General features: G+C 34.8%; 1 protein-coding gene across 4 annotated transcripts in view; it reads left to right on the top strand.

The window, feature by feature from the left end:
• Nucleotides 1-25,330, top strand: part of LOC122690232 — a 414,205-nt gene that overhangs the window by 343,799 nt on the left and 45,076 nt on the right. For all 4 annotated transcript variants that reach the window (XM_043897283.1, XM_043897284.1, XM_043897285.1 and 1 more), the window contains 2 exons: nucleotides 19,506-19,627; nucleotides 20,050-21,539. In XM_043897283.1, coding sequence (XP_043753218.1) covers nucleotides 19,506-19,627; nucleotides 20,050-21,539 — 1,612 coding nt within the window. The remainder of the gene's footprint in view (nucleotides 1-19,505; nucleotides 19,628-20,049; nucleotides 21,540-25,330) is intronic.

The following is a 25,330-nucleotide window of genomic DNA, read 5'->3' as shown; positions in this document are numbered from 1 at the left end:
TAGTTTTCTTTTTGTGCAAGCTGGTTTTGTTATTAAGGTAATGTTAAGTTCATAGACTTATTTGAAAAAAAATATTGGAAAAAATAGGTAGAACTGGTGTTAATTCATCTTTAAATTTTGATAGAATTCTCCTGTGTAAACTTTTAGACCTGGGACTTGGTGGGAGGGTATAAATTATGTATTAAATTTCATTGATAAGCATAGGATTTTTCAAATTATCAATTTTATTTTTGGTAAATTGTGGTAATTTTTGTCTTTTCAAGAATTTATCCGTTTGATCTGAATTATCAAATTTCTGTGGGTTTAATAGTTTGTAGTATTCTCTATTATACTTTTTTGCCTACAAGATCTGTAGTGATATTTCTTGTTATTCTTGATATATTAATCTGTATTCCCTACCTTTTCTTTTATCAGTCTTGCTAGAATTCTGCCAGTTTTATTGATTTTTTCCAAAGAAGTTACTTTTTTTTTTTCATTGATTTTCTCTATCATGGTTCTGTTTTCAATTCCTTTGATTTCTGTTTGGCGTTTGTTATTTACTTTCTTCTACTTGCTTTGAATATATATTTTTGATTAATTAATTAAGGCTAATTACTTTGCAATATTGTGGTGGTTTTTTCCACACATCAGCATGAATCAGTCATGAGCATACATGTATCCCACCATCCTGAAACCCCTCCCACCACCCTCCCCACCCCATCCCTCTGGGTTGTTCAGAACACCAGCATTGAGTGCCCTGCTTCATGAATCGAACTTGCAATGGTCATCTATTTTACATATGATAATATATATGTTTCAATGCTATTCTCTCATATCATCACACCCTCGCCTTCTCCCAGAGTCCAAAAGTCTGTTCTTTACATCTTTGTCTCTTTTGCTGTGTTGCATATAGGGTTGTTGTAATCCATCTTTCTAAATTCCATATATATGCATTAATATACTGTATTGGTGTTTCTCATTCGCCTTACTTCACTCTGTATAATAGGCTCCAGTTTCATCCACCTCATTAGAACTGTCTCAAATGCATTATTTTTCTATAGCTGCAATAGGAGTAATATTCCATTGTGTATATTTATCACAACTTCCTTATCCATTCGTCTGCCAATGGACATCTAGGTGGCTTCTATGTCCTAGCTATTGTAAACAGTGCTGTGATGAACATTCGGATACACGTGTCTCTTTCAATTCTGGTTTCCTCAGTGTATATGCCTAGCAGTAGGATTCCTGGGTCATATGGCAGTTCTGTTTCCTGTTTTTTAAAGAATCTCCATACTGTTCTCCATAGTGACCATACTAGTTTTCATTCCCACCAACAGTTTTCTCCACACACTCTCCAGCAATTATTGTTTGTAGACTTTTTGATGGTAGCCATTCTGACAAGTGGAAGATGGTACCTAATTGTGGTTTTGATTTGCATTTCTCTGATAATGAGTGATGTTGAGCTCTTTTCATGTGTTTGCTAGCCATCTGTAAGTCTTCTTTGGAGAAATGTCTGTTTAGTTCTTTGGCCCATTTTTTGATTGTGTTGTTTATTTTTCTGGTATTGAGCTACATGAGCTACTTGTATATTTTTGAGGTTAATTCTTTGTCAGTTGCTTTGTTTGCTCTTATTTTCTCCCATTCTGAAGGCTACCTTTTCACCTTGCTTATCGTTTCCTTCCTTATGCAAAAGCTTTTAAGTTTAATTAGGTCCCATTTGTTTATTTTTGCTTTTATTTCCATTACTCCGGGAGTTGGGTCATAGAGGATCTTGCTGTGATTTCTGTCAGAGAGTTCTCTGCCTATGCTTTCCTGTAGGAATTTTATAGTTTCTGGTCTCACATTTAGATCTTTAATCCATTTTGAGTTTATTTTTGTGTATGGTGTCAGAAAGTGTTCTAGTTTCATTCTTTTACAAGTGGTTGACCAGTTTTCCCATCAGCACTTGTTAAAGAGATTATCTTTTCACCATTGTATATTCTTGCCTCCTTTGTCAAAGAAAGATGTCCATAGGTGTGTGGGTTTATCTCTGGGCTCTCTATTTTGTTCCATTGATCTATATTTCTGTCTTTAGCCAGTACCATACTGTCTTGATGACTGTAGCTTTGTAGTATAGTCTGAAGTCAGGCAGGTTGATTCCTCCAGTTCTTTTCTTCTTTCTCAAGATTGCTTTGGCTATTCAAAATTCTTTTGTGTTTCTGTACAAATTGTGAAATTATTTGTTCTAGTAAAGTTGCAGGATATAAAATTAATACACAGAAATAAATCCTTTGCATTCCTATGTTAGTATTGCATACTAACAATGAGCAAACAGAAAGAGAACTTAAGGAAACCATCCCATTCTCCATTGCAATGAAAAGAATAAAATACTTAGGAATGAATTTACCTAAGGAAACAACAACAACAAAAAAATCTATCTATATAGGTTATATATATATAATATATATATATATGACAGTGATGAAAGAAATCAAAGATTATGCAAATAGATGGAGAGATATACCATGTTTGTGTATTGGAAGAAACAATATAGTGAAAATGAGTATACTATTCAAAGCAATCTGTAGACTCAACACAATCCCTATCAAGTTGGATATATTTTGTCCTTTTTTATCTAGATCCTTGAGGTAAGAGTTTAGAATATTAATCTGACACTTCTTTTTTAACCTAAACATTTAGTGTCATAAATTCCTTCTTCAGTGCTGCTTTAGCTATATCTCATGTATATATATATGTTGTATTTTAATTCAGTTAATTGTATTTTTATTTCCTTCGAGTCTTGTTCTTTAACTCAATGATCATTTATGAATGTGTTGCTTTTTTTTCCCCAAATGTGTAGTGATTTTTGCTCTTTACATTTTTTTCCTGCTAATTTGATTCCATTTATCCAATTTGGAGTACAGAAATATTTTTTCTCCCTTTCCCTCTGCATTTGCAATATAATTGCCTTAATTACTTCCTCTATATACTTTGAAAACCACTTAAGACAGTGATCTAATTTTTACTTCATTCATCAACATAATTTAGAAAAGTTAAGAAAAGGAAATCCCTTATATTTAATCCATAATTTTATATTCCAACTATTCTTTATTTCTAATGTTCCAGCATTGCTTCTTTTATCATTTATTTTCACCTTTTAAATTTTTTCAACTTTATTGAGATATAGATCAAAATGAAATAATATATTTAAAGCTTACATCATTATGATTTGGAATATCATGTAGTATTACATTATGAAATGATTCCTCTCATCTAATTCATTAACATATCCATCACTTCACATATTTATTTCATGACAGTATTTAAGTCCTACTGTCTTAGCATATTTGAATTACACAGTACAGTGTTACCAACTGCAATCAACATGTTATACATCAGATCCAATACTTTTATACATCTTATAGCTGAAAATTTGTACTTTTTTTTTAAACTAATTTCTATTTCCCACAACCTGAAGACCCCAGTAGACAATTTTATACTTTGTTTCTATGATTTTTAATTTTATTTCTATTTCATATGAAAGTGGTTAGATTAAGTACTTGACTTCCTCGTTCTGCCTTGTTTAACTTAATACCTCAGACCTGCAGATGGCAAGATTACCTTATTTCTCATGGCTGAATAATATTCCATTGTGTGTGTGTGTGTGCACCTTCCTTATCCATTAATCTAGTAGTGGGTATTTAGGCTGTTTCCATGTCTTTTCTGTTGTGAATGATGTTGCAGTGAGCATAGGAATACATGTACCTTTTTGTATCCTGTTTTTACTTCCTTTGTATATATACAAAGAAGTGAAATCATTGTATCATATGGTAGTTCTATTTTTAATTTATAAAGGAATCTCCATTCTGTTTTTCATAGTGGCTGAACCAATTTATATTCCAATTCACTGTGCACAAGGATTCCCTTTTCTTCACATTCTCACACACACCTGATATCCTTTACTTAATGATAGCTATTCTATCAGATGCGAGGTCACATCTTGTGATTTTCATTTGCATTTCCCAGGTACCTTTTTATGTACCTGTTGGCCATATGTATGTCTTTGTAAAATTGTCTAATTAGTTATTCTGCCTATGTTTAAACTGGATTATTTGGCTTTTGCCTACTGAGTTGTGTGAATTCTTTATATGTTTTGGATATTAACTCCTTATCAGATACATGGTTTGCAAATATTTTCTCTCTTTTCATAAGTTGCCTTTTGTTGATGGTTTCCATTCTTGTGCAGAAGATTTTTATTTTGATGTAATTCAGCTTGATTTTTCTCTTTGTTACCTTTGCTTTTGGTGTCTAATCCAAAAAATCTTTGCCAAGGCTAATGTCAAAGTGCTTGAACCTTGTGTTTTATACAGAAGTTTTACAGTTCAGGAATTAAATTTAAGTTTTTAATCCATTTTGAATGGATTTTTGTGCCTAGTGTAGGAAAGGGATTTATTTTCATTCTTTTGCATGTGGCAGTCCACTTTTCTTAATATTATATGTGTTTTATAAATGAAGGATTTATTTTCTTATAATATGAACAATATTTCTTTGAAATAACAATATATTTTTCCCATTGGGTAAAAAAGGAAAAATATTATACTGAAACATGAAAATTATGTCAAAGTACCTACAAAAGAAACCAACACAACACTGTAAAAATAAAAATTCCTAATACTATATATTAAAGAGGCTATTCCTTCCCCATTATTTATTCTTGACTCCTTTGTCATAAATTAATTGACCATATGTACATAGGTTTATTTCTGGACTCTATTCTGTTCCATTCATTTGTGTGTTTTTACATCACACCATTTTGATTACTATAGTTTTATGACTATAGTTTGAGATCAGGAAATGTGATGCTTCCACCTATGTTCTTATTTCTTAAGATTGCTTTGGCTATCTTCAATCTTCTATGGTTCCATGCAAGCTTTAGTATTTTTTTCTATTTCTGTAAAAAATACCACTTGAATTTTGATAGGGATTGCATTATATCAATAGATTGCATTGATTACTATAGAAATTTAGTGATATTAATTCTTCCAATCCATGATCAAGGAATAGCATTTTACTTATTTATGTCTTCTTCACTTTCTTTTATCAACATCTTATAGTTTTCAATGTACAGATCATTCACCTATTTGATTAAACTTATTCCAAAGTATTTTATTCTTTGTAATGATATTATTTACAATTTCATGTTAATATTGTTTTCTTAATTTCTCTTTCTAATAATTCATTTATATATACAGAAATGCACAGATTTTTGTATGGTAATTTTGTATTCTGTAACATTATTGATATGGATATGAGAGTTGGACTATAAAGAAAACTGAGCACCAAAGAACTGGTGCTTTTGAAGTGTGGTGTTGGAGAAGACTCTTGAGAGTCTCTTGGACTGCAAGGAGATCAAACCAGTCAATCCTAAAGGAAATCAATCCTGAATATTCATTGGAAGAACTGATGCTGGAACTCCAGTACTTTGGCCACCTGATGCAAAGAACTGACTCATTTGAAAAGACCCTGATGCTGGGAAATATTGAAGGTGGTAGGAGAAGGGGACAACAGAGGACGAGATTGTTGGATGGCATCACTGACTGAATGGACATGAGTTTGAGTAGATTCCAGGAGTTGGTGATGGACAGGGAAGCCTGGCATGCTGCAGCCCATGGGATCACAAAGAGTCAGACACGACTGAGTGACTAAAATTAAAATTATTGAACGATTTACTAGTTCTAATAATTTTTGGATGAACTCTTCATGGTTTATTGTAAATAATAAAATGACATCTACAAATAGAGGTGATTTCATTTTTTCTGTTCTGATTCAGATACCTTTTTTATTTTTCTTGCCTCATTTCTCTGGTTAGGACTTCTAGTAGTATGTTGAATGAAGTGGCAAGAGTTGGCACTCTTGTCTTGTTCCTGAGCTTACAGAAAGAGATGTAATCTTTTCACCATTGAGTATGATGCTAGTTGTGGGCTTATCATATGTGACCTTTGTTATTTGCATATATTTTTCCTTTATATCCAATTTGAGAATTTTTGTCATGAAAGAATTTTGAATCTTATTAAATGCTTTATCTCCATCTATTAATAAAAGACTAATTTTTATCCTTCTGTGTTGTTACTATGATTCATCACATTGATTTGATCTGTGACTGTTGAACTCTCTTTGCATCCTTAGAGTAAATACCATTTTTTCATGATATATGATCTTTTTGATGTACTGTTGGGATCAGTTTGCTAAGATTCTGTTGAGAATTTTTAATCTGTTTTCATCAGGAATATTGATTGACCTATAATTTTTCTTTTCTTGTAGTGTCCTTTTCTGGTTTTTATATCAGTGTAATGCTGACATTATAACTTCAGTTTGGCAGAGTTTATTCCCATTCAATATTTTGGTAGAGTTTGCATGTGTACATGCTAATCAGTTCCATCATGTCTGACTCTTTGTGACCGAATGGACTGTAGCCTGCCTGGCTCCTCTGTCCATGAGACTCTACAGGCATGAATACTGGAGTGAGTTGCCATGCCCTCCTCCAAGGGATCTTTCCAACCCAGGGATCAAACCCTCATCTCTCACACCTCCTCCATTGGCAGACAGGATTTTTACCACTAGCACCACCTGGGAATCCCTTTGGAAAAGTTTTATTGATATTAATCCTTCTTTGAGTGTTTGGGAGAAATCATAAGTGATGCCATTTGGTCCTGGGGTCATCCATGCTAGGATGTTTATGACGGCTGTTTAAATTTCCTTAATTGTTATTGATCTTTTTATATTTTCAATTTTCATGACTTAGTCTTGGTGGTTGTATTTTTTTTTTTTTTAAGGAATTTATCTATTTACTCTAGGTTGTAAAATTTGTTGGAATATAGTTGTTTATAGTAGTCTCCTATAATTCTTTGTATTATTGTGCCATCATTTGTAAATGTCTCCAATTTCATTTTTGTTTTGTTCATTTGAATCCTCTATTTTTTTGTTTGATTATATATTTGGCCTTAAGAGATATTTTTAGACATTTTTTGAGTAGACTTGTTTGCAAAAAGTCTTTTCATTTCTCTTCATTTGAGAAAGTCCGTCTTTCTTCTTTCTTTTTTAATTTAAGTATGGTTGATTTTCAATTTATTAGTTTCAGGTGATTCAATATTTTTATAGATTATATCCCATTTAAAATTATAGTAAAATGATACCTGTATTTCATGTTCTGTACAATATATCCTTGTAGCATATTTATTTTATACTTAGTATTTCCTGCATCTTAATCCCCTGCCCACTAGCTCTACCCACTTCCTACTACCCACTGATAAGCACTAGTCTGTTCTATATATCTGTGCATATGTTTCTGTTTTGATATATTCATTTATTTGTTTGATTTGTTAGAGTCCACTTATAAGTGATAATATACAGCATACTTCTCGCTCTGTGACTTTTTTTACTAGCATAATACACTTTATATTCATTCACACTGTTGCAAATGGCAATATTCCAGTTGTTTTTAAGACAGAGTAAAATTTCATTATATATATATGTGAAGATATGAGAAGCGCATGTGCCTCAGATGAAAATATGATATAATTATATATAATATTCCACTATGTATATATGTACATATTATCTGATAAAGAAGATATGATTATATACATATATAATTATATACATGTTTTCTTGACTATGGCAAAGCCTTTGACTGTGTGGATCACAATAAACTGTGGAAAATTCTGAAAGAGGTGGGAATACCAGACCACCTGACCTGCCTCTTGAGAACCCTGCATGCAGGTCAGGAAGCAACAGTTAGAACTGGACATGGAACAACAGACTGGTTCCAAATAGGAAAAGGAGTAGGCCAAAGTTGTGTATTGTCACCCTGCTTATTGAACTTATATGCAGAGTACATCATGAGAAACACTGGGCTGGAAGAAGCATAAGCTGGAATCAAGATTGCCGGGAGAAATATCAATAACCTCAGATATGCAGATGACACCACCCTTATGGCAGAAAGTGAAGAGGAACTAAAAAGCCTTTTGATGAAAGTGAAAGAGAGTGAAAAAGTTGGCTTAAAGCTCAACATTCAGAAAACTAAGATCATGGCCTCTGGTCCCATCACTTCATGGGAAATGGATGGGGAAGCAGTGGAAACAGTGTCAGAATTTATTTTTTGGGGCTCCAAAATTACTGCAGATGGTGATTGCAGCCATGAAATTAAATGATCTTTACTCCTTGGAAGGAAAGTTATGAGCAACCTAGATAGCATATTAAGAAGCAGAGACATTACTTTGCCAACAAAGGTCCATCTAGTCAAGGCTGTAGTTTTTCCAGTGGTCATGTATGGATGTGAGAGTTGGACTGTGAAGAAAGCTGAGTGCCAAAAAATTGATGCTTTTGAACTGTGGTGTTGGGGAAGATTCTTGAGAGGCCCTTGGCCTGCAAGGAGATCCAACCAGTCCACCCTAAAGGAGATCAGTCCTGGGTGTTCACTGGAAGGACTGATGCTGAAGCTGAAACTCCAATACTTTGGCCAACTCATGCAAAGAATTGACTCATTGGAAAAGACCCTGATGCTGGGAGGGATTGGGGGCAGGAGAAGGGGACGGCAGAGGATGAGATGATTGGATGACATCACCACCTCAATGGACATGAGTTTGAGTAAACTCCGGGAGTTGGTGACGGACAGGGAGGCCTGGTGTGCTGTGATTCATGGGGTCGCAAAGTCGGACATGACTGAGCGACTGAACTGAACTGAACTGATACACATGTTATTAATGTATGTATTAATTATGTTGTTCTTTAGTCAATATGTTGTGTCTGACTCTTGTGACCCCATGAACTGTCACCTAACAAGCTCCTCTGCCCATGGGATTTCCCAGACAAGAATGCTGGAATGGGTTGCCATTTCCTTCTTCACGGGATCTTCCTAACCCAGGTTCAAACCTCCACTGAGCCATCAAGGAAACCCAAATACACACACACACACACATACACACACACACACACACACACATATGTCATTTTCCATAGTGACTGCACCAATTCACATTCTCACCAACAGTTTACTACTGTTCCACTTTCTTCTCATCCTAACCACACTGATATTGTATTCTTTTCTAATTCATTTCACTTTTATTTTTGTATATGATGTGGGAAAATGCTCTAATTTCCTTCTTTTGCACATAGCTGTCTACTACTCCCAGCAACACTTATTGAAAAGACTATCTTTTCCCATCCTATAGCCTTCCTTCCTTTGTCATATTATTTGACCATAAGTTCATGGGTTTATTTCTAGATGGTGTATTCTGTTCCATTGATCTATGTGTAGATTTTTGGGTCAGTATGATATTATTTTGATTACTGTAGCTTTGTATTATAATCTGAAATCAGAGAGCATGATATCCCCCCAAATTTGTTCCTTTTTCTCAAGATTCCTTTGACTGTTTGGGATAATTTGTGATCTATACAAAGTTTAGGAACTATTTGATCTAGTTCTGCGGGGAGAAAAATGTCATGGGTTTTTGGTAGAGATTGCATTATTTGTGTAGATTATTTTGCATTCTATGGCCATTTTAACAATATTAACTCTTCTAATCCATGAATATATGATATTTTTCCATTTGCATGTATCATATTCAATTTCTTTAGCAAATATTTTATAGTTTTCAGAGTATATGTCTTTCACTTCCTTGATTAAGTTTATTCCAATTTATTTTTTATCATTTTTGATGTAGTTGTAAAAGGGATTATTTTCTTGAATTATCTTTCTGATAGTTCATTATTAGTGATAGAAAAGCAACAAATTTTGTATATTAATCAACAAATTTTGTATATTAATCATGTATCCTATAGCATTACTGGATTCATTTATTAGTTTCAGTAGGGTTTTGGTGAAGATTTTAAAGTTTTCTGTATATATGTTATCTGAAAATAATAGCAGTTTTACTTATTCCTTTCCAATTTGGAATGTATTTCAATTGCTTTTTCTTATCTGACTGCTGTAGCTGAGATTTTCAATAATATGTTAAATGGAAATGCCTGAATCCTTATCTTTTACATGATTTTATAAGAAGTGATGAGATCTTTTCACCATTGAGTATGATATTAGATGTAGGTATTTCATAAATGGCCTTTTAGGCTGAGACATTAATAAGTGTTTTTATCATATTACCAATAACAACATTAATGAGAGTTTTTATCTTATATCAATGTTGAATTTTGTAAAAAGCTTTTTTGACATCTATTGAGATGGTCATAGGGTTTTTATTATTCAGTTTGTTACAGTAGTGTATCACATTGCTTGATTTAGAAATATTGAGTTGTCCTTGTGACTCTGAAATTAATGCAACTTGATTATGATATATGATCATTTTTATATATTTTTGGATTCAGTTTGCTAGTATTTTTAAGGTTATTTCTAGTCATCAAAGACATTGACCTGTAGTTTTCTTTATTTATTTATTTTTTTTGTCTTTTTCTTGTTTTGATAGCAGGGTAATGGTAACTTCATAAAGTGAATTTGGGAGTGTTTCCACCACTTCAGTTTTTGGAATGGCTTGAAGAAAGATATTAGTGTTTCCTTTTATGTTTGGTAGAGTTCCTCTCTGAAGCTCCTCAGTCCTTAACTTTTTTCTGACAGAATTATCTATTACGAATTCAGTATGACTACTAGTGAACAGTCAGCTCTAATTGCCTATTTCTTCTTGATTCTGTCTTGTCAGTATAATTCTAGAAATTTGTCCATTTCCTCTAGTTTGTCCAATGTGTTGGCATATAACCATTCATAGTACATTCTTATGAGTTTTTATACCTCTGTGGTATTAGTATTTTCTTATTCTTATTTATTTGGATTATTTTACTGCTCTCTCTTCTTCATGAGACTAGCTAAGGGTTTGTCACTTTTGTTATTTTTTAAAAAGATCTAATGGTTTCATTGCTCTTTGGTTCTATTATTTTCCTATTTTTTTATTTTCTCTCTGATCTTTATTGTTTTCTTCTTTCTGCTGACTTTGGGTTTTGGTTTTCTTTTTTCTAATTCCTTTAGGTGGTATGTTAAGCTATTTGAGATTTTTCTTGTTTCTTGAGGTATGCCTGTATAACTATGAATGTTCCTCTTAGAACTTCTTTTGTTGCATCACATAGATTTTGGAAAGTTGTTTTTCCTTTTTCATTTGTCTCGAGGTATTTTCTGAAATCATCTTTGATTTCATCATTAACAAACTGGTACTTTAGAGGCATGTTTAGCCTTCATGTTTTTGTATTTTCTAGTTTCCTTCCTGTAATTGATTTCTAGTTTCATACCATTGTGGTTGGAAAAACTAAACGATATAATGTCTGTCCTCTTAACCTTGTTGAGATTTCTTTTTTTGCTAAGCATGTCATCTATCCTGATGAACATTTTATGTACACTTGAAAAGAATTTATATTCTGCTATTTTGAGATGGAATATCCTGTAGATAATAAATACTTGATCCAACTGGTCTAATGTATCATTTAAAGCTCAGTTAAGCTCAATAGTTCAGTCATGTCTGACTCTTTGCCACCCCATGGACTGCAGCATGCCAGGCCACCCTGTCCATCACCAACTCCAGGAGTTTACTCAAACTCATGACACTGAGTCAGTGATGCCATCCAACCATCTCATCCTCTGTCGTCCCCTTCTCCTACCACCTTCAATCTTTCCCAGCACCAGGGTCTTTTCCATTGAGTCAGTTCTTTGCATCAGGTGGCCAAAGTATTGGAGTTTCAGCTTCAGCCTCAGTCCTTCCAATGAATATTCAGGACTGATTTCCTTTAGGATGGACTGGTTGGATCTCCTTGCAGTCCAAGGGACTCTCAGGAGTCTTCTTCAACACCACAGTTAAAAAGCATCAATTCTTCAGCTCTCAGCTTTCTTTATAGTCCAACTCTCACATCCACACATGAATACTGGAAAAATAATAGCTTTGACTAGACGGACCTTTGTTGAGTAATGTCTCTGCTTTTTAATATGCTGTCTAGTTCGGTCATAACTTTTCTTCCAAGGAGCAAGTGTCTTTCAATTTCATGGCTGCAGTCATCTTCAGTGATTTGGGAACCTGAGAAAATGAAGTCTCTCACTGTTTCCATTGCTTCCCCATGTATTTGTGATGAAGTGATGGAACCAGATGCCATGATCTTAGTTTTTTGAATGTTGAGTTTTATGCCAGCTTTTTCACTCTATTTCAGTTTCATCAAGAGGCTCTTTAGTTCTTCTTCACTTTCATCCATTAGGGTGGTGTCATCTGCATATCTGAGGTTATTAATATATCCTCCCAGCATTCCTGATTCCAGCTTCTACTTCATCCAGGCCAGCGTTTCTCATGATGTACTGTGCATATAAGTTAAATAAGGAATATGACAATATACAACCTTGATGTACTCCTTTTCCTATTTGGAACCAGTCTGTTGTTCCATGTCCAGTTCTAACTGTTACTTCCTGACCTGCATACAGGTTTCTTAAGAAACAGGTCAGGTGGTCTGGTATCCCCATCTCTTTCAGAATTCTCTACAGTTTATTGTGATACACACAAAGGCTTTGGCATAGTCAATAAAGCAGAAGTAGATTTTTTTTTTCTGGAACTGTCTTACTTTTTTGATGACCCATCAGATGTTGGAAATTTTATCTCTGGTTCCTCTGACTTTTCTAAAATCAGTTTGAACATCTGGAAGTTCACAGTTCATGTATTGCTGAAGCCTGGCTTGGAGAATTTTGAACATTCCTTTACTAGTGTGTGAGATGAGTGCAATTGTGCAGTAGTTTGAACATTCTTTGGCATTGCCTTTCTTAGGGATTGGAATGAAAACTGACATTTTCCAGTCCTGTGGCCACTGCTGAGTTTTCCATATTTGCTGACATATTGAGTGTAGCACTTTCACAGCATCATATTTTAGGATTTGAAATAGTTCAACTGGGAATTCCATCACCTCCCCTAGCTTTGTTTGTAGTGATGCCTCCTAAGGCCCACCACTTGACTTGGCATTTCATGATGTCTGGCTCTAGGTGAGTGATCACACCATCATGATTATCTGGGTTGTGAAGATCTTTTTTGTACAGTTCTTCTGTGTATTCTTGCCACCTCTTCTTAATATCTTCTGTTTCTGTTAGGTCCATACTATTTCTGTCCTTTATTGTGCCCATCTTTGCATGAAATGTTCCCTTGGTATCTCTAATTTTCTTGAAGAGATCTCTAGTCTTTCCCATTCTATTGTTTTCCTCTATTTCTTTGCATTGATCACTGAGGAAGGCTTTCTTATCTCTCCTTACTATTCTTTGGAACTCTGCATTCAGTTGGGTATATCTTTCCTTTTCTCCTTTGCCTTTTGCTTCTCTTCTTTTCACAGCTATTTGTAAGGCCTCCTCAGACAATCATTTTACTTTTTTGCATTTCTTTTCCTTGGGGATGGTCTTGATCCCTGTCTCCTGTACAGTGTCATGAACCTCTGTCCATAGTTCTTTAGGCACTCTATCAGATCTAATTCCTTGAATCTATTTGTCACTTCCACTCTATAATCATAAGGGATTTGATTTAGGTCATACCTGAATAATCTAGTGGTTTTCCCTACTTTCTTCAATTTCAGTCTGAATTTGGCAATAAGGATATCATGATCTGAGCCACACTCAGCTCCTGATCATTTTCTTGCTGACTATATAGTTTCTCTATACGGAAGAAATAGAGTAGCCATCATAGTCAACAAGAGTCTGAAATGCAGTACTTGGACGCAATCTCAAAAATGGTAGAACAATCTCTGTTCATTTCCAAGGCAAACCATTCAATATCACAGTAATCCAAGTCCCTGCTCAGACCAGTAATGCTGAAGAATCTGAAGTTGAATGGTTCTATGAAGACCTACAAGACCTTCTAGAACTAACACCCATAAAAGATGTCCTTTTCTTTATAGGGGACTGGAATGCAAAAGTAGGAATTCAAGAAATACCTGGAGTAACTGACAAATTTGGCCTTGCAGTACAGAATCAAGCAGGGTAAAGGCTAATAAAGTTTTGCCAAGAGAACACACTGGTCATTTAAGAGTATTATTTCCTTATTTTCTGTCAGGATAATCTGTCCATTGATATAAATGGGATGTTAAAATCCCCTACTGTTTTTGTATTATTGTCAATTTTTCCCTTTATATCTGCTGATATTTACTTTATATGTTTAGGTTCTCTTATATTAGTTGCATATGTTTTAATGACTATTACCTTTCTTCTTGTGTTGATCCTTTTATCATTATACGCTTCTTTCTGTAGACTTTGTTTTAAACTCTATTTTGTCTAATCAAGAGTTACTTATCCCTACTTTCTTATCACTTCCATTTTCATAAAATATCTTTTTCCATACCCTCACTTTCAGTCTGTATGTGACTTTAGCTCTGAAGTGAGTCTCTTGGGAGCTGCATATTGGTTGATCTTTTTTATATCCAATCATTCATCCTATATATTTTGATTAGAACATTTAATCTGTTGACATTTAAAGTGATTATTGGTAGACATGTAATTGTTCTCATTTTGTTATTTGTGTTTTTGTTTGCTTTTGTAGTTCATCTCTCTTCTTTTTGTCTCCTTTTATTTTCTTCCCTTGTGTTTTGAAGATTTTCTTTAGTGGTAGGCTTATGTTCCTTTCTCTTTAGTTTTTGTGTTTTTGATATGTAGTTACCATGGGGCTCATATATATTGACTTATTAGTGTATCTATGGCTTACCTGGTGGCTCAGTGATAAAGAATCCACCTGCCTGTGCAGGAGACATGGATTCAATCCCTAGTTGGGAAGATCCCCTGGAGAAGCAAATGGCAACCCACTCCAGTATTCTTGCCTGGGAAATCCCATGGACAGAAGATCCTGGTGGGCTACAGTCTATGAAGTCACAAGAGTTGGGCATGACTTAGCAACTAAACAACAACAATATAACTATATTTGCATGTATTAAATTAGTGGCCATTTAAGTTCAAGCACTCTAAAAGATATACATTTTTATTTCACTCTACATGTTTTTGGTGTCATATTTTACATCTTCATATTCATTCCATCATTCTTTATTGATGAGCTATTTTAGTTTTTTGCTTATTCTGTAAGTTTTTTATCTCTCTTTCAAATATAAATGATAATCTTGCTAGGTAGATTATCCTGGGCTACATTTTTTTTTTCTCTTTCAGCACTTTGAATGTATCATGTCATTCCCTTCTGTCCTCCAAAATTTCTCCAAAAAAAAAAAAAATCAGCCAATAACCATATGTGGATTACTTTGTATATGACTTTATTTTTCTCTAGATGCCTTAAAAATTCTCTCTTAAGCTTTAACTTTTGCCATTTTGGTTATGTTATGTCTTGGTATGGGTTCATTATGTTTGGGACCCCCTCTTCTTTCTGTACCTAGATATATGATTCCTCTTTCAGATTTGGGAACTTTTCAGGTATAATTTCACCAAATATATTTTTGACCTTTTTCTCTCTCTCTCTTCTCTTCTGGAACCCATATAAAGCAATTGTTGGTATGCTGAATGTTTTTTTCAGAGGTCCTATAAATGATTCTCATTTTTTAATTTGTTTTTCTTATTGCTGTTCTAAATGGGTGATTTCCACTTTTCTATATTCCAGATCTCATCCATTTCTCAGTGTCACCTAGTCTGTTGTTAATTCATTCTTGTGTGTTTTTCCTTTCAGTTAATATACTCTTCAGTTCTGACTGGTTCCTTTATTATTTTATAACTCCTTGTTAAAATTCTGTGTGTACTATTTTCCATAATTCTGTTAGCATTCTTATTGCTAATACTTTTATTTTGCTTAAAAGCATAGGCTCTTGGACTCTGAATCAGAAAGTCCTTGGAAATCATCTAGTGCAAAGAATGGCAAACTTTTTCTGTAAAAAACTAAATATCTTAAATATCTGTTGCTTATCAGGTCAAATACACAATGTTCTCAACTGTTGAAAAAATTGTTCTCACTGATGAGATAATGGACTTTACATTTTACTTTTTATATAAAATGTGAGAAATTTATTTTTCTCTTAGGCCATACAAAAACATGGTGGGCTAGATTTGACCCATGGGCATAGTTTGTTAGTCCCTCATCTTGCTCATCTCATCATAAACTGGGCTAGACTTAGGGTGCCTGTTGAAAATACTTGGATATTATGACTTCTTTCCTTGACTTTAATTTGTAATTGGGAAATCTTAGTAGTGATGCTTTCCCAAAGTAAGCCTCTAGTGAAAGGTACAATGTACAATGATGGAACTACTTTGCAAACAGACCATTGAAGAGTCAAGTTCCATAAAGAGTGGGCCTTACTCCCTTTAAAAAATAAAGGAGTCCCTTGCCATGCTCTCTCCCTATTCCCTTTAAACTCCTTATTTAAGTCCTAAAATCCTTAATACTCTGCATATCACAGATTTTTATTTTTTCATGTTAATTTTATTAAAGATTAACAATGATGGTTTTTGCTTAAAAAACTGATTTTGAAGAAGAAAAGCTATATATGGAGTAAAATATAGGTCATTTTAGGTATTTTCTGCTAGATTTTTCCTTAACATAGTAGAATGTTCTTTTGGAAAGAGAAGAGCATGATGTACATATTTTCTCAGGAGACTGGGCATACTAATAAATCATACACATGAAAAGATGTTAGCTATCAACCTATGAAGGCAGATATTATTTGTTTAAATTTAGATAATGTCTGATTGAATAAAATTTGCTGTACTTTCCCTAACCCTTTTTGTCTTGACTTTCAAAATAATGAAAACTAGTGACAGAGCAATCATAATGGAAACCCATATTACTATGATTTGAGAATAGGAGTCAAAGTAGTTCTGAATATTTGCACTTATAGATCAGTATTTAGAAGCACATGAAAATTGTTTGCTATATACCTCACCTAAGATGTGGAAGTATCAATATTTCTCATGCTTTTGTTTATAAATAAAATCACCCTTCTTTTTAATATCTGTTAATAATTTACATTATTTGTCCTTATCTTTTATTTTGAATTAGTGTTTTCTCTTAAATACTATCTCATTTGAGCCTCACAATTATTGACTGGGACAGGAGATTCCAAAAATTTTATTATAATTAATTCTATAGTATGTTAAAACTTGAGTATTTTTTCTTATATTGTATTTAAATAACATGTTACAGTTTAAATCCATTATTTTTTATTCAAGTTTTGTTGAAGATGGAATATATCTCTTTAGTAGATAAAATTCATTTTGATCATTTTTCAACTCTTCTTTTTCCTTTTCTTGGCCTACTTCTTCACCTAAGTCTCACTTATTATGTATGTTCTACTTTGAAGTTAACAATTATGTATTAACAGCAGTTTTGATGTCTTATGAAGGACCTTTTCGTTATTTTGTTTTCTTCTGCTAGAATTCTTTTTTTTTAACTAATTAATTTTAATTGGAGGGTAGTTACTTCATGATATTGTGATGGTTTTTGCCATACATCACCATGAATCAGCCACAGGTATACATGTGAACCCCCTATCCTAAACCCCCCACCTCCCTCCCCACCCAATCCCTCTGGATTGTCCCAGGGTACCAGCTTTGGGTGCCCTGCTTCATGCACTGAACTTGCATTTTTCATCTATTTTACATATGGTAATGTATATGTTTCAATGCTATTCTCTCAAGGAACAGACCCCACTCATACTGGCTTAAACAAAAAATGGGCCAAAGAACTAAATAGACATTTCTCCAAAGAAGACATACAAATGGCTAACAAACACATGAAAAGATGCTCAACATCACTCATTATCAGAGAAATGCAAATCAAAACCACAATGAGGTACCATCTCATGCCGGTCAGAATGGCTGCTATCAAAAAATCCACAAACAATAAATGCTGGAGAGGGCACTGTTGGTGGGAATGTAAACTAGTACAGCCACTGTGGAGAACAGTGTGGAGATTCCTTAAAAAAGTGGAAATAGAACTGCCATACGACCCAGCAATCCCACTGCTGGGCATAGACACCAAGGAAACCAGATTTGAAAGAGACATGTGTTTCACCATAGATAATATACATGCTGTTCTTTCAAAACATCCCACCCTCACCTTCTCCCACAGAGTTCAAAAGTCTATTCTGTACTTCTGTGTCTCTTTTTCTGTTTTGCATGTAGGGTTATTGTTACCTGAATCGGGTGGAGAGGGAGGTGGGAGGGGGGATCGGGATGGGGAATATGTGTAAATCTATGGCTGATTCATATCAATGTATGACAAAATCCACTGGGGGAAAAAAAATAAATAAAGGAGAAATTGGAAAAAAAAAAAGAAAGAGACATGTGTCCCCCAATGTTCATCGCAGCACTGTTTACAATAGCCAGGACATGGAAGCAACCTAGATGTTCATTGGCAGATGAATGGATAAGAAAGTTGTGGTACATATACACAGTGGAATATTACTCAACTATTGAAAAGAATGCATTTGAATCAATTCTAATAAGGTGGATGAAACTGGACCCTATTATACAGAGCGAAGTAAGTCAGAAAGAAAAACACCAATACAGTATATTCATGCATATATATGGAATTTAGAAAGATGGTAACGATGACCCTATATGCGAGACAGCAAGAGAGACACAGAGATAAAAACAGACTTTTGGACTCTGTGGGAGAAGGTGAGGATGAGATGATTTGAGAGAATAGCATTGAAACATGTCTATTACCATATGTGAAATAGATCACCAGTCTAAGTTCAATGCATGAAACAGGGCACTCAAAGCTGGTGCACTGGGACAACCCAGAGGAATGGGATGGGCAAGGAGGTGAGTGGGGAATTTGGGATGGAGGACACATGTACACCTATGACTGATTCATGTCAATGTATGGCCAAAACCACCACGATATTGTAAAGTAATTAGCCTCCAATTAAAATAAATATTTTTTTAAAAAAAGAAGCATGGTAAAAACATTAAGTCAAAGATCTTGATTACCTTAGAGAGCTCAAGGGCAGAAAGTAAACTTACTACTTAGTAGGAACTGAAATTAGGAGCTCAGGTAGAAAATATATCCATATGTTTCTCTAGAGGCATATGATCCCTTGTTTCTACTTCCTTAATGTATTGATATTTTATTATTTACACTCTACATTTTTTTTGCTTCTCTAGGCATATGCCAGACATTACTTCTTCATACTGCCCATGATTGCCTGTCCTTATTTCAAGCAACCAGCAGAGAAAAAAAAAAAAAGAACTATTCTGAATTCTAACTCAAACTCTGCAGGAAAAAAATCTCATTGCCCCAATTTGGGTCAAATGCCAATTACTCCAAGGCAACAGCACCAATGAGGCATTTGGGGATGGACATTAGTTTATGGAAAAGTAGAGGCTAGGAAGATATCTCACAATGTGTCTATCATATTTTATTTTATACTTAAATGCTATTTCTGAAGTTTTACTTTGAGAAATGTTCTCATTATAACTTTCCCTTAAACACAAGTACAGATAATGAAATGACACCCTTCCCACAATCAAAATACCTAAATGTGCTATGTTTCACGTTAAATGTAACTAAGAAATTGTAACTTTGTTTATGATTTATTTTGCTTTGCAGCCAATAACTGCAACTAATTCACCCATTGAACATATATTTCCCCTTCAAGATGTGTCCCTTCCAAATGAAGCAGTACCTAATAGATTTGAATATTTTTCTCTAGAAAAGCTCTGCACTCAAAGGTAAGTTTCATTGATAATAAGTCTATATACATGTAATCTTAACTTGGAATAGAATATAGAAATAGTAATTTTTTCTACCACATTTTAGCATAATATTCAGTTTTCAAAATAATGATGCACTGACTGGATAAGGACAAAAAAATAGTACATTGTAAGGAAGTATCATATTCAGATGAGTACTTTCAGGTGCACTGAAAAATAGTTAATATGAAGGTAAATGCAAATGAATGTAAAATCTACCTACAATGATTTTCTTCTGATATGTTCACAAGAAGCATAATGATGTCACATGCTTTCTAAAGTCTGATAGGTATATGTACTTTATAATATTCTCCTACAGAAGACTTTTCAACAGAGAAATAATGTATTTGCCAACATTTGATTACTATTTTTTAAGTATTCATATTTGTCTTTTCTTTAAGTAATGAAGGAGCAGTTGTCATGCCACATGATGAAGGAAGCTCATCTGAAACAGAAGTTTCTGATACAAAAGTTTCTGACAGTTCAACCAGTTATTTTGACTATAAAAATCTCCAAGACCTATCGATAATTGAAAGTGATGCCCCTCTGCTGACTTCTGGCTCTGGAAGCTGTGTGATTGATTCTGACTCTGACAGAGGCATTGGTATGGACTCTGACTTAGAACAGCACTCAAAAGACTCAGACTCAGTAACATGGGGAATGGACTCAGATTCAGAAAAATGTCCCATGGACCCAGACTCTCAGAAACACCTGCTGGAAGCAGAAAAATTCCAGATGGCATCAAACCTAGAGCAACACCTAGTTGGAGTTGAACAATGCCAGCTGGAATTTGACTCTCTGAAACACCATATGGACCCAGATTCAGAAAAAAGCCTGGCAGACTCTGATTCTGAAAAATATGTGATGGCTTCTGACAATGAAAGACCCAGGATAGACTCAGACTCAAAAAAATACCCCATGGCTTCTGCATCTGTGAAACACCTGCTGAAGGCAGAAAAATGCCAAATGGCCTCAGATTCTATAAAACGCTTCATGGAGTCTGAAAAAAAAATAATGGAGACTGAACAACACTGGCTAATCTCTGCATCTGAGAGATACGTGATGGACTCATACATGGAAAGGGATGCAATAGACTCAGACTCTGCATCTGAGATATATCTGATGGGGGAAGGAAAACACCAGAAGATTAGATCTGAGAGACATATAATGGACTCTGACTTTGAACCATGTAGGATGGACTCAGACTCAAAAAGGTATGAGCTAGCCTCAGCCTCTGTGAAATGCCTCATGAATGCTAACACAGTACAGTTGAACACTGAAACTGAGAGGCATTATGTCGATTCTTGGTCTGTAAGACACACAATGGACTTGGATTCTGAAAGCCTGGATATGAGCTCTGATTTAGTGAATCCCATAATTAAGGCTGAAAATTGCCAAAGAGCCTCTGACTTGGAAAGATTCTGGATGGGCCTCGGGTATGAATCTGAAAGATACGTGACTGGCTCTGAAAGACAACAGTTGAACTTTGACTGTAGTAGATGCTGGCACAGCTCTAGAAAATACCAACACAGATCTTCAAGACTTCAGGGTAGCTCTGGAAGATGTCAAAAAGGCCTTCAAAAACACTGGGGTAAGTTTGAAAGACATCAAATAGACTCTGATTCTGAAAAACATGGAACAGATTTTGAAAATGAAAGATATCAAAATGAATTTGAAAGTGAAAGACATATACACATGATGGAGATGGAACAGTCTCTGTTGCACTCTGAAAATGAGAGACTTCAAATGGATGAAGAAAGGGAGAAATACCTCATAAAGTCTGATGGTGAAAAAGAGCACAAGATCGTACCTGACAATGAAAGACATGACCTTGACTCAGAAGGTGAAGCACAACGGCTTGGTGCTCGCAGAAAAGCTAACCGTCCTCAGGGTAAGCTTAAATGTGTCTGTCCTTTGAAATCAGCTTGTTTTCAAGTTTAATTAATAATATGATGACACTTACAAAACGGCAGTTGCTTTAACAGATTTGGGCCTGAGATTATTTCATCAGAAATTCAGAGAAAAGGCATCTTAATCCTAGATTTTCAATTCACTTTTGAAAATAAGGCAAATCATCTGTTTTTAGTTATCAATTTTATCATGCTATGTTAAAAGAAGGAAAATTAAAGAATTATTAACAAAAATGGATATTCTAGCCTAGGAAACAGCATGTTGAATTTAGCTACCATGAATCTAGAATGAGTGAATAAAGATTATTCATAAACTTTTTCCAATTATTAGTTACTGTGTAAAGGAAAGCCTAACTATAAATATTCAATGTATCATGCTTCTCTCAAAGTTATTATTAAAGCTTCATAAATTTTAATAGTTGGAATTAACCTTGTTAGTCATATTTACTTTATCACACTAAATCATTATAATTCTCCATTTCCTAAGCCATTTTATTAAGGTATGCTTATTATAATAAAGAAACTGTTATCATCTCAGATATTTTTAATCATATTAGTCATTTTCTATTGAGTGTGAAAACATGTGAAGTGAAAACAAAGAATTTGTCCCCAAACATTTTTTTAGGATATTTAAGTACCTTTATTTAAGAGAAAATATCATTGTGCTCAAATTACAAATCCAATATTAGCAGCAGAAGAAATTCTTTACTTTCTTTTACTGATTTTTTGCAGCATTTGCTTTATCAGTACACTTCTTCAGCCATGTTTGAGGGGTTTCCTACTGTATATTATTATAGGACTTCCCACATGGCTCAAGAGGTAAAGAATCTGCCTCCAATACAGCAAACACAGGAGACTTGGGTTGAATCCCTGGGTCAAGAAGATCCTGTGGAGGTGGGCATGGCAACCCACTCCACTATTCTTGCCTGAGGAATGCCATGGACAGAGAAGCCTGGCAGGCTACAGTCCATAGAGTCACAAAGAGCTGGACACACCTGAAGTGACTGAGCATGCACACACACATTGTCGTTATATTTCCTCAGAAAAAAGGAAGGAAAACCAAGAGTTTATTCCACTTTAAAGGATTGTTCTAAGAAAATAAATTAGTGATAATTTTATACTGATGCCCATGGTTTGGATATAAAATTAATTTGATGCTTACACCGAAATGCTAGGAAAACAGAAAGCAGTATATGATGATTGACATTAGCTCCCAGCTCCTGTACGCCAGTCCAACATTCTCAAGAGAAGATAAATAAGTTAAAGTTTCTCCTTCATGATGGAGAGAGATTCTGTTAGGAAGTGAATGATCCCTGATCCTTGAGGACTTTTTCAATTCAGAGTTTACTTGCCTACAATATAGCAATTAATTTTTTAAAAAATTTATATTTTGTGACAATAAAAAAATGACTAAAAAATATTGCTTGTCATCAAAATTCTCAATAGTATAATTTTAATTTTATGTGATTGAATTTTTAGACCTCATTTATTGTGTTTTAATGGGATTTTATTTTTTAAATTTATTTTTAATTGGAGGAAAACTGCTTTACAATGCTGTGATGGTTTCTGCTGTACAACAACACAAATAAGCTAAATTATATTTACATCACCTTCCTCTTCAGCCTCCATCCTCTCCCTCATCCCACCCCTCTAGATCACCACAGAGTGCATAGCTGGGCTCCCTGTGTTAAACAGAAAATTCTCACCAGCTATCTATTTTACACATGGTAGTGTATATATGTCTATGTTACTTTCTCTATCCATCCTACTCTTTCCTTCCCCACTGTGTCCACAGGTTCATTCTCTACATATGCATCTCCATTCCTTCTCTGCAAATAGGTTCATCAATGCCATTATTCTAGATTCCTTATATATTCATTAATATACCATATTTGTTTTTTCTCTTTCTGACTTACTTCACTCTGTATGACAAGCTCTAGGTTCATCCACCTTACTAGAACTGACTCAAATATGTTCTTTTTTATGGCTGAGTAATATTGCATTGAATATATATACCACAAATTATTTATGCATTCATATATCGATGAACATATGAGCTGTTTTCATGTCCTAGCTATGTAAATAGTGCTGTTATGAACATTGGGGTACATGGACCTTTTTCAATTATGATTTTTTCAGCATATATGCCCTTTTCATTCCATTCATGGAGTTCTCAAGGCAAGAATACTGATGTGGTTTGCCATTCTTCTCCAGCAGACCTCCAGTTTTTCAGGCTCTGACTATCAGGAACATGCCCTTCAGCTGCTCCATGTAACTGGACAACATGCCCAGTGCACTGGTTGTCCCACTGCTGGTCTTTGGCATCTGGCCCCACTGTGTGTGTGTGCTAAGTTGCTTCAGTTGTGGCTGACTCTGTACAACTCTTTGGACTTTAGCCAACCAGGCTCCTCTTTCCATGGGATTCTCCAAGCAAGAATACTGGAGTGGATTGCCATGCCCTCCTCCAGAGGCTCTTCCCAACCCATGGATCGAACCCATGTCTCACATCTCCTGCTTTGGCAGGCAGGTTCTTTACCACTAGCACCAGCTGGAAAGCCCATCTGGTCCCATCATTTCATGGCAAATAAATGGGGAAAAAGTAGAAAAAGTAACAGATTTTATTTTCTTGGAATCCAAAATCCCTGTGGAGAGTGACTGCAGCCACAAAAATAAAAGATGCTTGTTTCTCGGAAAAGCTATGACAAACCTAGACAGTATATTAAAAAGCAGAGGCATCACTTTGCCAAAAAAGATCTGTATAGTCAAAGCTATGTTTTTTTCCAGTAGTCACGTATGAATTTGAGAGTTGGACCATAAAGAAGGCTGAGGGCTGAAGAATTAATGCTTTCAAACTGTGGTGCTGGAGAAGACTCTTGAGACTCCCCTGAACCACAAGGAAAGCAAACCTGTCAGTCCTAAAGGAAACCAACCCTGAATATTCATTGGAAGGACTGATGCTGAGGCTGAAGCTCCAGTACTTTGGCTACCTGATGCAAAGGGCTGACCTGTTGGAAAAGACCCTGATGCTGGCAACAGGAGAAGGAGGGGACAGAAGATAAGATGGTTGGATGAAATTACTGACTCAATGGACATGAGATTGAGTAAACACAGGGAGATAGTGAAGGACAGAGGAGCGTGGCATGCTGCAGTTCATGGGTTCACAAAGAGTTGGATATGACTTAGTGACTGAAAAACAACAGGCTATATGCCCAGTCGTGAGATTGCTGGGTCATATGGTAGTTTTAATCCTAGCTTTTTAGGGAATCTCCATACTGTTCTCCATAGTGGCTGTATCAATTTATATTCCCACCAACAGTGCAAGAGTGTTCCCTTTCCTCCACATCCTCTCCAGCATTTTTTGTCCGTAGATTTTGTTTGATGATGGCCTTCTGACTGGTGTGACATAATCTCATTGCAGTTTTGATTTATATTTCTCTAATAATTAGAGGTGTTGAGCATCTTTTCATGTGTCTATTGGTTATCTGTATGTCTTCTTTAGGGAAATGTCTGTTTAGGTCTTCTACTAATTTTTGATTGGGCTATTTGTTTTCTTGATATTGAGCTGTATGAGCTGCTTATATATTTTTGAGAATAATCCTTTGTCAGGTTTTTTTTTTGTTTGTTTGTTTGCAATTATTTTCTCCCATCCTCGGGTTTGTCTTTTAGTCATTTATTGTTTCCTTTTCTGTGCAAAAGCTTTTAAATCCCATTTGTTTATTTTTGTTTTTATTTCCATTACTTTAAAAGGTAAGTCAAAGAGGATCTTGCTTTG

This window comes from Cervus elaphus, chromosome X, assembly GCF_910594005.1.
Source record: "Cervus elaphus chromosome X, mCerEla1.1, whole genome shotgun sequence".
Lineage (NCBI taxonomy): Eukaryota > Metazoa > Chordata > Mammalia > Artiodactyla > Cervidae > Cervus > Cervus elaphus.
The sequence above is the reverse complement of the archived record's forward strand: the minus strand, read 5'-3'. Positions and strand labels throughout refer to the sequence as shown.